This window comes from Octopus sinensis, linkage group LG10, assembly GCF_006345805.1.
Source record: "Octopus sinensis linkage group LG10, ASM634580v1, whole genome shotgun sequence".
Lineage (NCBI taxonomy): Eukaryota > Metazoa > Mollusca > Cephalopoda > Octopoda > Octopodidae > Octopus > Octopus sinensis.
Window position 1 is genome coordinate 83,534,871 of NC_043006.1, and position 15,464 is coordinate 83,550,334.

The 15,464-nt window shown below is 33.8% G+C and overlaps 1 protein-coding gene across 9 annotated transcripts in view; it reads left to right on the plus strand.

The window, feature by feature from the left end:
* Positions 1–15,464, plus strand: part of LOC115216655 (FH1/FH2 domain-containing protein 3) — a 168,283-nt gene that overhangs the window by 91,217 nt on the left and 61,602 nt on the right. For all 9 annotated transcript variants that reach the window (XM_029786153.2, XM_029786149.2, XM_029786150.2 and 6 more), the window contains 3 exons: positions 10,240–10,307; positions 11,197–11,302; positions 12,873–12,967. In XM_029786153.2, coding sequence (XP_029642013.1) covers positions 10,240–10,307; positions 11,197–11,302; positions 12,873–12,967 — 269 coding nt within the window. The remainder of the gene's footprint in view (positions 1–10,239; positions 10,308–11,196; positions 11,303–12,872; positions 12,968–15,464) is intronic.

Genomic DNA, 15,464 nt, shown 5'->3' on the forward strand with positions numbered 1-15,464 from the left:
ATATATATATATATATATATATATAAATGTATGTATGTATATGCACATAAATATAGATACACATACATATAAATATATGTATACACATATATATAAATATATGTATACACATATATATAAATATATGTATACACATATATATTAATATATATATACACACATATATATATATATATATGTACATATATATGTATATACACATATATAGAGATTTATATATATACATATATGTATAAATATATATATATATATATGTGCACATATATAAATACATATACACACACACACACACACACACACACATATATACACACATTCATTTTCAATTTTATTATCAAATAGAACCAGTGTGACTCAGTATGACAAGCCTGGACATTTGAATTGCTGGTATAATCCATCTGACTGATTTCTACACATTTTCTGTCCATCCACATTCACCTAAAATGTCTTCAGTCAACCCAAAGCTTATAGTAAAAGTACTTAATCAATGTGCCACACAGTGGAATTGAACCTGAGACCTGAGTATAAGTTAGAGAGTACTTGATATATGTTGTAGGACTTACTTTCTATACTGACTCTGAGGGGAAAAAATGGAAATAGGAAACACAGCATAATGACTGAATTACTTAGGTTTTCAAATACACACGTGTCTCTCTGCCTGTGTGTTTACGTGTAAAGAGAAAGAGAGAGAGCAGTCATTATTTGTTATGCCATCATTGTCGCTATTCTCTCTACATAAAACCTGTTAATAATTAGTGGGTATATGGGTTTGGACTAAATGAACCCTTTTCATTGATTTTCACAAAAGGTTTATACTTTTTTCTCTTTGTATGATGACTGATTCAGTTTCTAGTGTAGACAATAATAATAATAATAATAATAATAATAATAATAACAATAACAATAATAATAATAATAATAATAATAACAATAATAATAATAATAATAATAATAATAATTGCTATAAATCTCTGAATAAAATTAGCAGCATTAGCACCCCAACCTGGATAGCTACAATTTCTTGGTTAAAACCAGTTCTAGAACAATATAGGAATATAAACAAAAGGTAAACCTCACACTAATGAGCTGCTGTTTATTTCTCTTGTTTTTTAATGAAGGTACATAGTCTAGTGGTGGGAGTGTTACACTCACAATCTTTAGCCCATGGTTTCAATTTCCAGACTGGGAAGTGCATTGTGTTTTTGAGCATAACAAACTTCATTTCATGTTTCTCCAGTTTACTCACCTGGAAATAAGTTCCAGCAATAGCTGACATGAGGAGTTAGCCCTGTAACTGACTGCCATTCTTTTTGAAGCATTTTATTGTAATCTCAATCTCTGATGCACCATAGAAACCAGGTTAAGCCCTGAGATAATGAGTCCTAGGGTTAATGTCAGACCTAAGTCTAGGTTATCTTATTAATATTATTAAGGCAGTGAGCTGGCAGAATTGTTAGCATGCTGCAAGAAATGCTTAGTGGTATTTCACCCATCGCTACATTCTGAGTTCAAATTCCGCCGGGGTCAACTTTGCTTTCATCCTTTCGGGGTCGATAAATTAAGTACCAGTTTAGTACTGGGGTTGATATAATCAACTACCCCTCCCCCAAATTTCAGCTCTTGTGTCCATAGTAGAAAGTATCATTATTATTATTGTTATTATTATTATTATTATTATTATTATTATTTTATTATTATTATTATAATTATTATCATTATTATTATTATTACAATTTTTATTATTATTATTATTTATTATTATTATTATAATTATTATCATTATTATTATTATTACAATTTTTATTATTATTATTATTTTATTATTATTATTAAGGCAGCGAGCTGGCAGAATCATTAGAGCACTAGATGAAATGCTTAGTGGTATTTCGCCTGTCACTATGTTCTGAGTTCAAATTCCACCAAGGTCGACTTTGCCTTTCATCCTTTTGGGATCAATAAAATAAGTATTAGTTGAATACTGGGATCGATGTTATCAACTCATCTCCTCCCTCAAAACTGCTGCCCTTGTGGCAAAATTTGAAACTATTATTATTATTAAAATTGTGGTGGATTAGCAGAACATCAGATGAAATGCTTTGTGGTATTTAGTCATAGCTCATTACATCCTGAGTTCAAATTTTGTTGAGATCAACTTTGCCTTTCATTCCCCTGGGACTGGTAAAATAAAGTATCTATCAAATATTGAGGTGGATTTACTTGCTTAACCATTACCCCCAAATTTTTGGCCTTGTATCTGTAGCATAAATTATAAGGGTGGATGATTGGCAGAATCGTTAGATTGTCTAACAAAATACTTTAAAGTATTTGTTCCAGCTCCCTGTGTTCTGATTTCAAATCCTGCAAGATCAACTTTGCTTTTCATCCTTTCAGAGCTGATAAAGTACTGGCAAAGTACTGAGATGAATGTAATAGATTAACAGCCTACCCTCCAATTAAAATTGCTGGCCCTGTCCCTAAATTAGAAGCATTTATTATTATTGGGGGAGAATAAGATGGTAAGCTGGCAAAATTGTTTTCAGGTCGGACAAAATGCTTAGCGGCATTTCTTTCAAATTTACATTCTGAGTTCAAATTCTGTCAAGGCCAACTTTGCTTTTCAACATTTTGGGGTTGATAAAATAAGTACCAGTTGAACACTAAGGTGGTTAGTCCACATTACTCTCTAAGGTGCACAGGGCTGGTTTCATGGTGTCCCTGGCATGTATATTCTTCTCTAGACAGGATGCCAGCCTGTTGAGGATTACTCATTTTTATCAGTTGAGTGGACTGGAACAGTGAGAAATCAAGTGTTTTGCTCAAGAACACAAGACATCACCTAGTCCAGGAATTGAAACCACAATTTTATGATCATGAGTTCAACACCCTAACCCAGCATTTCTCAGCCAGAGTTCCCCAGAACCCTAGGGTTCTGCAAAATTTCCTAGGGGTTCCACAAGAAAGAGTGAGATAAGCTAATGCTAATTTCATGATCCTAATATTACTGTACATGCACAACATGTTATTGGTTATTGTAATATAGACATCATCCTATTGAATCTATTATGTTATAAAATATATATATGTATATATATATATATATATATACACTTGCGTCAGAAATTAATTAGCACTTCTCAAATTTCTACATTAAATAGGTTAAATCAATTAACCTATGAGCTGTTCAAAACGTCTTACGCGATGAGAAAACTTAGTATGGTGTGATTTCGGTCCTTGCGAGGCGCTACCTATATCTATTAAACAAAGGAATTTGTCTGCATCCGCACTCCAAGTTGTTGTTGCACTGCTATGTCAACATCATAAGGCTGTAGACTCTCAAACTGCTCTGCGAACAAAGTTACGTCATCGTTCTGCGCAACAGTGAACTCGCAACAAAGCAATAGTTCGAGATATGGCCACTAGGTGACAGCACATACCTTGAGTGAAGAGCAAATCAAGGGTGCTAATTAATTTCTGACGGTAGTGTATATATATATATATATATATATATTATATATATATATACATATATATATATATATTTATCACATGAACTACAATGAAAAAATATAGTATTTTATTTTTTTTTTGTGCAAGGGTTACTTAAGACATGTAATTTATTTTAAGGGTAAAAAGGTTGAGAAACACTGCCCTTACCAATAAACCATGCACCTCTATGTGCACTGTGGTAGATGTAATCAACTAGCCTCCTCGGCCAAAATTTCAGGTTTTGTACTTATCACAGAAAAGGATTATTATGGTGAAGGGGGCAGATGGATGGATAGACAGAATCAGTTGAGTATTAAACAAAATGCTTCGTATTGTATTGTTCTAAATATACAAAAAGATGGGAAGGTCATAGCTGGGATGCCTTTGGTCATTGTTCTACTGGATCTGAGCCGATCTAGAGTTAAACAACATCAACAGTCAAGTTGATAAATCATGTATAACTTTGTACAATAAAATAATACAAAAGATTTTTTTAATTGCCAAAAAGTTACCAGAGAAAAAGAAAAATATAAATGTGTCTAGTGACATTAATTTTACCACTGACAAAAAAAGCAGTGTCTAGACAGTGAAAGAACAGAGTCCACATTTAATTATTTGATACACCACTTTCTTATATGAATGAAGTTTTTCTTTTATGAACTCTTTGGAAGCGCTTCTGTTATTTCACACTTAATTGAAAATAGAATTATTTAAGACCTTTCTTCAACTTCCTTTTCACAAATGTGTGTGTGTGTGTGTGTGTGTGAATTTAAGCAATGTCTCTGAGCTATGAAAAATGTTATAGCTTCTCTTATAATCTTTATAATACTACATTTTTATTGTTATGAAATGTGTGTGTGTGTGTGTGTGTGTGTGCAATAATATACATATACACTCATACACACACACAAACAAGAAATTTAACAAAGCTAGTACTTTGGGTTTTCTGTGGAAGCAGTCTTCAGCAATAAACTTAAGAGTAGATTGCAACATTGGATTCCTCAGTTGATTGAACCAACATCATGTATATTACTGTATTTATTTTTAATGCTCGCAGAAGAATAAAAGGCAATATCAACTCTGGCACAACTAAAATTAGACATTCTGCTACCTATAACCATTGTTTTATATAAATATGAAAAATATTTTCTTGCAACATTGACCGAGTATTAAAAAAGTTTAATTTCTTTAGTATTTGTTAAATTTAAGAAGTTTTGGTGCTTCATTTATTTCAGAGACATTATCGTTAAATGGTTAAGTTTTACAAAACCAGGTAAGGCTTTGTTAGGCATAGTCATGGATGTATGATTCAAAAGTTTACTTCCCAACTACATGGCTTTGGGTTCAATCCCATTAAATGGCACCTTGCACAAGTGTCTGCTATTATAGCCTTGGACCGACCAAAGTCTCGTCGGTTTGGTAGATAGAAACCGAAAAAGAAACCCTTCATGGATGTTTGCCTTCTTATCATGACATCTTGTGATAATTGTGTGTGTCATGGAAGCAAGTGAAATTTGGTGACAGAAAGGGCTTCCAGCCAAAGAAAATTTGCCTCAATAAATTCTGTCTGATCCATGCAAAATATACTCAGATATCACAAATGATATCTTGAGATTGTTTATATAATATACTTAATACTTCCCATATAAAAGTTAGCATTATTTGACTCAATAATAACATTTTTTAATTAAATTTTTCTAATATTGAGTGATAAAAGGAAAAGCTATTTCCAGGATTGATTTTTATTTTTTCTACCCAACAATAAACTAAAAAAAATAGATACCAGTAATATATTAGAATTAGACCAGTTGGGGCCAGGGTCAACCACACAAAGAATAATTTATTACATTTCAAAAAATGCCATTAATTCTATTGAGTAAGATAAGTCTTATGATTTTTTGGAAACATTTTTTGTTTGTTTGAGAAAGTGCAATCACAAAGCAACAATAAGCTAATACTTATTAAATGTTTTTGGGAAGATGGAAATCTTCACTTGTGGTCTAAACCTTATAGATGTTCTAAGTTTTACTTTAATTTAGCTGATTTGCTATCTTTAATTTTTCCCTGCTCTCTTCAGTACATAAATTGTAAAGTTTTCTATATCAGCATTAAATAGCAATAAACAAATAAAAAAAAACTGGAAATAAAGCAAATGTACAAGTATATTTGCAATAAAGGAAGAAGAAAAAGTCAGTTTTGGCTATTTGGAGAGTCACGGTAACCAACTATCTTCTTTGCCAAGGTCACATTCTCATAGACTTCCTGCAATAAAAACTTCTAAAATGCTGTCAGTAAATAAGACCAGGGGAAATGCTATCCATAATTTAATCTGACTTTGGGATAGGAATCTTGTCACAAAATGGACATCCATTGTCATTTAAAGCAAGCATTAGTCATAAATTGGGTTATTTGCTATAATTTTCTGTTTTTAAAACTACTCTCATCATCTTAATTACCCTGCTGGCTTTTTTTAGCAGCTCAATTATTGACAGAGATTCTCTCTCTTTTTCCAACTAGTTAACTGCTATAATGTGCCAAATCTCCTCTTTCGCTCAAACAAATCATCGCTAATTGTTCTCCACTTCTTCCAGCGTTGACTTCTGAGTTTTGGAGAGATATTTTTCATTTATTTATTTATTATTATTATCATTCTATTTTTTGTTTAGTACTTTTTTCTTTTTCCATACTGTAGTATTCTAACGATATACTATAATTAGATATTTCCTGTAAACTGTCCCTCCACAGGTCACAGCACTTCTATACCTCTCTTCTGTTTTTTTGGTTCTTTTTTTTGTATGCATATACACTTCTAGTCACTTGCCATCATTTTTATCTACATATCTGTACCTCAGTTTAGGAGCATATACATATTGTTAGGTGACTAAATACTAGAAGGTTTATTCTCAGAAAACTAAGTTTATGACCATCTCTTCAGTTCCTGGTTTTAACTTTTTTGCATAAAATTTGCTTGGGAAAGTATATGTTAACATTACACTGCTGACACCCTGAGAAAAGACATTTGCCAATTGGCAAACCACACATATATATATATATATATATATATATATATTATATATGTGTGTGTTTTTTTTTGTGTGTGTGTGTGTTTGTGTGTGTGTGTGTGTGTGTGTGTGTGTGTGTGTGTGTATAATACAATGATTTTGTTTTTCTCCCCTTTCCCTTTTAAAAAAAGCTTCCACTTCATACATTCTGAACTAAGAGAAAGAAGCCGGAAATAATCCCAAGGCATGCTTCCTGCTTCGTCATGACAGTTATAGCAAGTTAGATTCAAAAACAAATATATTTAAAATAAAAAGGAAATAAGGTTTTCAAAAGCTACTTTTTAGCAATTTTTGTTTCATTTCTCTTCATACCAGCTTTCAATGACTGTCATTAACAAGCAAATGCATACATTTCTGAAAAATGGTTTTTTTTTAATGTTTTCTTGATTATGATTATAAAAAAATGTATAATTCCATCATTGAAGTGATGAAAGGAGTGCCCCGCAGTGCTAAACGTAAGATATACATGCATATGAAAACCCACACATACACATGAAAACAAATACACTCACACACTTTATAAAATAAAAGTCATTTAGTACAAAAGAGTTTTACAGTTTTTAGTTTATATATAGATATATATATTATGGCTGCCCCCTCGTTATCGAGTATGGCCATTGCATGAAGCTTAACTGTTACTGGTGCTGAGATCGAATGTGACTTTTTAGCCCAGCTAAAGATCTACAATGTCTTGTACAGAACTGCCAACTAAAACCTTTACCAGTAATAGCCGGCTGTAGTTGTAACTGGGCTTCATGTGCCTTTGCATGTCATTTAAGTCCTGCTGAATTACACTCTCTTCCACATGCCCGACAGATATGATTAGTATGGTGTGTTACACCACCACCAGTGGCCAGGTTGTCACTCATCTATCTCGCTTTATGACTAAGAAGATGACTCTTGAGTCCAGCTTTACATACATACATGCATACACGATGGGCATCTTTCAGTTTTTGTCTACCAAATCCACTCGCAAGGCATATATATAATTAATTTAAATCACTGGATGGAGTACTTTTTTTAGTTGATGCTACCTCTATTGGATCTGAAACTTTATATATATATATATATAATTGTATGTGTATATGTATACATACATATATGTATGTAAATATGTATGCATTTATGTATGTATATATGTATGCATATATGTATGTATGTATGTATGTATGGACACACGCATACACACACACATGCACACATTTATATTCATACTTTGAAAGTAGTCTTTGATGTGAGAGGTCTAACTCTTATCTAAAGAATGGTAGTTATGTGCATTTCAACTTCACATATATTTCAAAGAAACAGATGGCTCTTGTTATCTCCATAAGTTACAAAAACTGTTACATTTTAACAGCTTCTCTTTAGTTAACTTAAAGTAAATGTCCCCTAGTCATCTATGGGTTTCTACAGGTTGAAGCTTATATCTAGTTATCTTGACTTATGATAGATGAAGACTTAAGGTCTCTCTCTCTCTCTCCAGATATTGATGCTGGTCTATATTGCACCATTCGCAGAATATTTACTGCTTGCTCTTGACAGGTGAACTGATGCTAAGTAAAGAAGTGCTAGCAAGTGATATAAGAGAGGATGATGGTGATGGTGGTAGGGCATCCCTCATACTTGCAGACTGAGGAGAAGTGGAGGATGAGGAGGGCAAGGGAATGATTGGGGCAATTTCTGAAATGCCTGAATTTCAGTTCTCAGCTTGCAGTCTCATCTGCAGTTCTGACACTAGTGCAGATGCTTTTTATGTTTCACCAAGAGCATACAAGACAAGGACCTCTCAGTTTAAATTGTTATGAACCTTACAGATTGACAAGAGGTGATGGAGAGGTACAAAATGTAATCATTATAGTTCATAGCTCATTAGAAGCGCAAGGGATAAAGAGCTGGAGAGATCTTGAACTTAATTTATGTACATTCTTGGTGCACATACATAGTTATTTATTGGATCAAATCTCTTTACCAACTTCATTGGAACATAGCAAATTATTCAAACCATAGCTACTTTAGCTTAGTTTTTCTTTGTGTAATCATCAGCTTTATTTTTCTATGTCCATGTAACAATAATAAACCAACAAACCATATACATACGCATGCACACAGACACTTCTTTCTACTTTTTTTAATGTCTCACTTGCTGAGTGAGACACACAATTAAAAAGTGGAAAGTGGGGCAATACCCATGACCTCTGCTGCAGGCTCTCCATGACCAATGAGGTCAATGTAGTTAATATTGCAGATATTTCGGGTCAGCATCTGTAGGAAAGGCATGTGCTAGGAGGAGATTCCAGAGTGATGTTCAGAGAAGAAAGGACTGGCCATTGTGGTTAATGTCAGAGCAGGGATTGAGCAGTAGGGAATGATGATGCAAGAAAAAGCAACTTTGTCTAAGAAATGCTGGTACATATGTTAGAAGTAAACAATTATCAGAGATTTATTAGTATCAGGCTGAAAGACTTTTCACTGAATATGCAGATATTCCAAATACTTAGGTATACATATGAGTTATGTATAGCTACATGTTTCTGTAATTCCTGTGTCAAAGACTGTATCTACGCACTTCATTTTTGAAACTTGTTCCAACATGTAATAGCTTATGAATCTAAAGAATTACTAACATTTGTATATTTTGATCTTGGTACAACATATACAGATGCACACACACATACACACACACATACTCACAAACATTATATTTATAAGGCATCAGCATTTAACGTCCATGTTCGATGATGTTAATATTGTTAGATAGACTGATAGGTGTGTGTAGTGTAAAAACTATGCCAAAACAGACACTGAAGCCTGCTGCAGTTTTCTTCTTGGCCAGCTCCTGTTAAGCCGTCCAATCAATGCCAGCATGAAATGCGGATGTTAAATGATGAGGATGATGTTATATGGAATGCAAGCACTAAGCAGTGATGTACATAAATACAAACTTGTTACCTGTTGAAATATGCTTGAGACATATTCAGATCTATAAAAAAGCCATTCACTGAATGACAATTAGAACTTTTAGCATGTGTTGTTTTGTTTTGAGGTATGTTTGTGCATTTTAATTTTTTTTAAATTTAAAAGATTTGACAAATAAGGATAACATTTTATTAATTCTGGTCAGTCTTAGTGACATGCTATTGTTAGGATATTAGCTAAACACTAGTAATCTATTTTGTCCCACAGTAGTGTTGGTGGTGGTGACAGCTTAGCATTGAAATCTGTTATTCTTTAATCTGTAGTATGTGCTGTAGGAAAGAGATAATCCTATTTGAGGGACCAATTCCATTTACGCGATAGTATCAGAAAAATTTGTTTTCCTCTAAGTTTATTTGATAGTTATTTATCAACAGAATTTATCTCTGACTTGACATGTGTCATTTCATACTGTATATAATGATTAGAGAAAAATACAACTCTTGTCCTGATTACACGGTTACAGCTTATTATATGGAAACTAATTTTATAAATCCTCTATAATCCTCATGTTGACTGATTGCTATTTACAAATGCTGATAAGAAATTTTACAAGCCTTATACTCATTCTACTTTTAACTTCTCTGGAAACTATCTCTTGTGACATATATTTTTGAAATTTGTTACTTCTCTGTGTTATTAAATTAGTATTGTAATTAATTATATATTTGAACTGCGACTTAATCAAGATGTTCTTTCTTCATTTGTTATTTTATAGAGAAACTGCTAAATTCAAGTGGACGGGAACTACGTCGAGCTTTATTCTCATTGAAACAAATCTTCCAGGTAAATCTCTTGAATATCTCATTAATATTGGTAATTTTTACTCATTGTAATGTTCATTAACAATAATGTTCTTCTGTACAAACTCGTTTCCATTGGTGATATCATACTGTTGTATACATGATTTATTGTGTATTAGATTAAATATATGATTAGTTTCATGAGAAGGAGACTTGATTAATTCTCAGAATATTTTAGGCAAGACTGTGTGGTTAAGAGGTTTGCTTCCCAACCATGTGATTTGGGGTTCAGCCTTACTGCATGGCACCTTGGGTGTCTTCCACAATAGCCTTGAACTGACAAAAGTCTTGTGAGTGGATCTCGTTTGTGTGTGAGTGTGTTACTATCTCCTTGTTTTGACCTTGCGCAGTGATTGTAAATGAGTGTCACTATCATATAAGAAGTGTTATTTATTTCCAATCTTCTGTGAAAACATGCCCAGCCATGAGGAAATATTACCAGTATTACCATGCTTGGAAATGGGTGTATGTTGGTGACTGGAAGAACATCCAGCTGTAGAAAATGTGTCAATGAATTCTGATCCATACAAACATGGAAAAGTGCACATTAAAATAACGATGGTGATATGACAAGGTAGATATTATGATGATAATGATGATGATGATCTGATATGATATGATGGTAATCTATGATATAATGATGATCTGATGATGAGGTTTCATTTTGTACTATGTTACTGTCATTTCATGGCAGAAATTTAATTACAGAAAAAGTTCTGTATAATTATCATCATAGACCAATGTAAAATTATATTTTTATAAGATCAATTTTTTTATCCTATTTTGCTAATTGTTCTACTTAGCCATTTCTAAACATTTCCTGTACTGTCTGCTACTACTCACAAAAGTATTTTTATCTTATTTAACTACAGGATGACAAAGATTTAGTCCATGAGTTTGTGGAAAATGATGGCCTTGACTGTCTCATTAAAGTCGGTGCTGAATCAGACCAGAATTACCAAAATTTTATCCTTAGAGGTTAGATACAATTTTTGCACTTTTCTTCATTACATCAAAGTTTTTGTTGCATTCATTAATTGTCATTCTTTAATCTCAACCTGAAAGTTAGTAAGTCATTCATAAATCTCAACTAGAAACTTAGTTTATTGTAACAATTACTACTTTAAGCAGTGTGTCTTATCACAATGCTAGAAATTAAGAGAGCATCAAACCTAATTGATTCAAACGAAAATGTCCATTAACCTCCTATTGGGTTACAGGGTCACCATTAAAAGCTTTGTCTTAATTTAGTGTGCTAACGATGAGTTGACTAACCAAAGACTTACTTCCAAAGCTATTCACCATGGCTGAAAATTGAAGTTACAAAGAAAAAATGAATTAAAATTAATAAACTTGGAATTGAACCCATTTGGTTGACTCAGATTACTGAGCAAAAGGGAAGCCTCTATGCAGTCACTTAACTTGCTAGAAACAACAGTTTTATTTCCTTAATCCACTCTGCTTGAAAACCTTTATCATGCATATCTTCTGAGAAACAACCGGTCACTTCACTGGTTACAATGAGGATTTCAATCAACAGAACAGCCCACTCTTGAAGTTAATGTGCATATGGCCAAGTGCTCCACAGGCACATGAACCCTTCATGTAGTTCTCAGGGAGATTCAATCCGACACAGAATGTGACAAGGCTGTCCCTTCAAATTACAGGTACAAATCATTTTTGCCAGCTGCGTGGACTGGAGCAATGTGAAATAAAGTGTCTTGCTCAAGGACACAGCACGCCACCTGGGATCAAACTCATGATCTTACAACCACGAGCCAAATGCCCAACCTCTGTGCCACACACCTGCACTACACATATGAAAGTGCAATCAGAAACTGCATGTTGAGAAATTGTGTTTCAGGCAAGTCTTAGATAACTTTCAAGAAGTTCTTGTGTCTAGGTATACTGTGGCATATAAAATGAAGTATTCTCCACAAAGGCACAATAAAATACCTACAGTGGATTTGAACCTACAAGCTGTGAGCTTATACTTCACTATGGTAGTCACTATACCACTTTGCTTCTGTTCCTACTGCTAGTTTGATACTTTTGAAATCAATCTGAAAGAAAATACACTTATGTTTTATAAAGTATTTTAATTTGCTGTTGTTAATTTTTAGTGAAGGCACTTAGCCTAGTGTTGGACCCCCCCCCCAATCTTATAATTGTAGGTTCAATTCCTGGAAAGAACAGCGTGTTGTGTCCTTGAGGAAGGCACTTTATTTTACATTGCTCTATTACAAACTCATTTGAAAATAAGTTGCAGCCAAGTGTTGGTGCTGCCCTCTCTTCCTTCTGCTGTTATATTTTCACTGTTCTGCTGGATCAGGAAGGACAGGAGATCTGAGAGGGGGACAGCTACAAAGGCATCTTTAACATTTAACAAAATCATTGTACATGCTGCCAAGTCATACACTCTTGGAAGTAATAGATATGGTTTATGGGTTTTTTTGTTTTTGTTGTTTTGTTTTTTTTGTAAATTTCGTGTGTTCATCCATAAATTTAATGCCAGTTTCAAAGTTAATTTCTTTTTATTATTTTTCAGCTCTTGGTGTAGTGATGCTCTACGTTGATGGTATGAATGGTGTGATCCGGCATAACGCAACTGTGCACTGGCTTTACTCTTTACTTTCTTCCAAAGTAAGCTTCCTTGATTTATTTATCAAATATTATTGTCTCAGGAGCAAGCAAGCACTTAATAATAAATTGGTAGTGGGGCCCTTAACCTCTGATGAAGTTGTAGGAGCACTGTTACATTATATGGCATGTCTTGACCATTTTAACTCTTTAGCAAGAAAAACCAGCCACATCTGGCCCAAATTTTCTACCTGTTTTATATTCAAACCAGCAAGATCTCATATCTACCCTACAATGTCATTCTAAAAATAAACTATTACATCATTGAAATCTCAAAACTATAAGATGGTGCATGACTAATTCAAAAAGTGGGAATAAATGAGAATTACATTTGACAGAGAAATCTGAATGCTAAAGGCTTAGACTTGGCAGAGCCCTTCTTTGTCCAAGCCTTTTTCTTACAGAGAGAAAGTATATGAAGAAGAGAGTGAGGAACAGAGAGGAAGATAATTCAGCCTAGTACTTAAATGATACTTTACTTAATATCTTCTGAGACAACTGCGATTGTAGGATGTGGGCCATTGTACAAACCCTCTGTGTAAACACATCTCTAAATGAACCCTTTCTTTGTAATAAACATATGGTCTTGAAATGTCCATGTATGTATATGTGTGCATATGATATATATATATATGAGTGTGTGTGTATATATATATATATATATATATATATATATATGTATATATATGTGTGTGTGTGTGTATGTATATAAGTAGGATTCAGTTGAATTAGGTACTTAAATAGAGCTCATTGGGTTGGAATAATATACGCATACAACAATATTATGTAAATATCAAACTTGGTACATAAGTACTGGCCGAATGCTATTCTTGCTGTGTATGTAGACAATTAGACCCAGCTGAGTGAAGAAACCTGCTCTTGTGTTATTGAGTCAAGTACATTATATTAAATAAATGGTCCATAATATTTACAGAGGACAGATTCTGAGACAGGTGAATAAAATATAAATGAGTAACAGTAGAGGTACGGGTGTTAATGTTGTCATTAATCAATTAAATGAGTCATTAGAAACGCCCATAATGGATTGAAACCTGTACCTCTGCTATTACTCATTTATATGTATGTGTATATATATGCATGTATATGTGTGTGTGTGTGTGTGTATATATATATATTATATATATATATGTATATATATGTGTGTGTGTGTGTGTATGTATATAAGTAGGATTCAGTTGAATTAGGTACTTAAATAGAGCTCATTGGGTTGGAATAATATACGCATACAACAATATTATGTAAATATCAAACTTGGTACATAAGTACTGGCCGAATGCTATTCTTGCTGTGTATGTAGACAATTAGACCCAGCTGAGTGAAGAAACCTGCTCTTGTGTTATTGAGTCAAGTACATTATATTAAATAAATGGTCCATAATATTTACAGAGGACAGATTCTGAGACAGGTGAATAAAATATAAATGAGTAACAGTAGAGGTACGGGTGTTAATGTTGTCATTAATCAATTAAATGAGTCATTAGAAACGCCCATAATGGATTGAAACCTGTACCTCTGCTATTACTCATTTATATGTATGTGTATATATATGCATGTATATGTGTGTGTGTGTGTGTGTGTATATATATATATTTATATATATATTTATTTATGTATATATGTATGTATATTTATGTATATATGCATGTATGTATATATGTATATTTATGTATATATGCATGTATGTATATATGTATATTTATGTATATATGCATGTATGTATATATGCATGTATGTATATATGTATATTTATAAAACAAATCAAAATAGATGAACATCAATGGAATTTGTATCTTTGTGGTACCAGTGCCGGTGGCACACAAGAGAAAACCATCCGAAAGTGGCCGTAGCCAGTACCGCATCGACTGGCCTCCGTGCTGTGGGCACATGACAAACACCATCCGATCGTGGCCGTTCGCCAGCCTCATCTAGCACCTGTGTCGGTGGCACATAAAAACACCATCCGAAGACCCGGCAAGACTAGTCAGTCCATAACCCATGGCCCCTACCTGGGACGTAGTCAGTCCACCTGTGCATACCTTCCTTCTTGTGACACTTGTGAAGACCTGTTGAGGCAAGTGTAAATCAAAATCAAAACAAATCAAAATAGATGAACATCAATGGAATCTGTATCTTTGTGGTACCAGTGCCGGTGGCACACAAGAGAACCATCCGAACGTGGCCGTAGCCAGTTCCGCATCGACCGGCCTCCGTGCTGTGGGCACGTAACAAACACCATCCGATCATGGCCGTTCGCCAGCCTCATCTGGCACCTGTGTCGGTGGCACATAAAAACACCTTCCGAAGACCCGGCAAGACTAGTCAGTCCACCTGTGCATACCTTCCTTCTTGTGACACTTGTGAAGACCGGTTGAGGCAAGTGAAAATCAAATCAAATCAAATCAAAATAGACAAAATAGATGAACATCAATGGAATTTGTATCTTGTGGTACCAGTGCCTGTGGCACACAAGAAATCCATC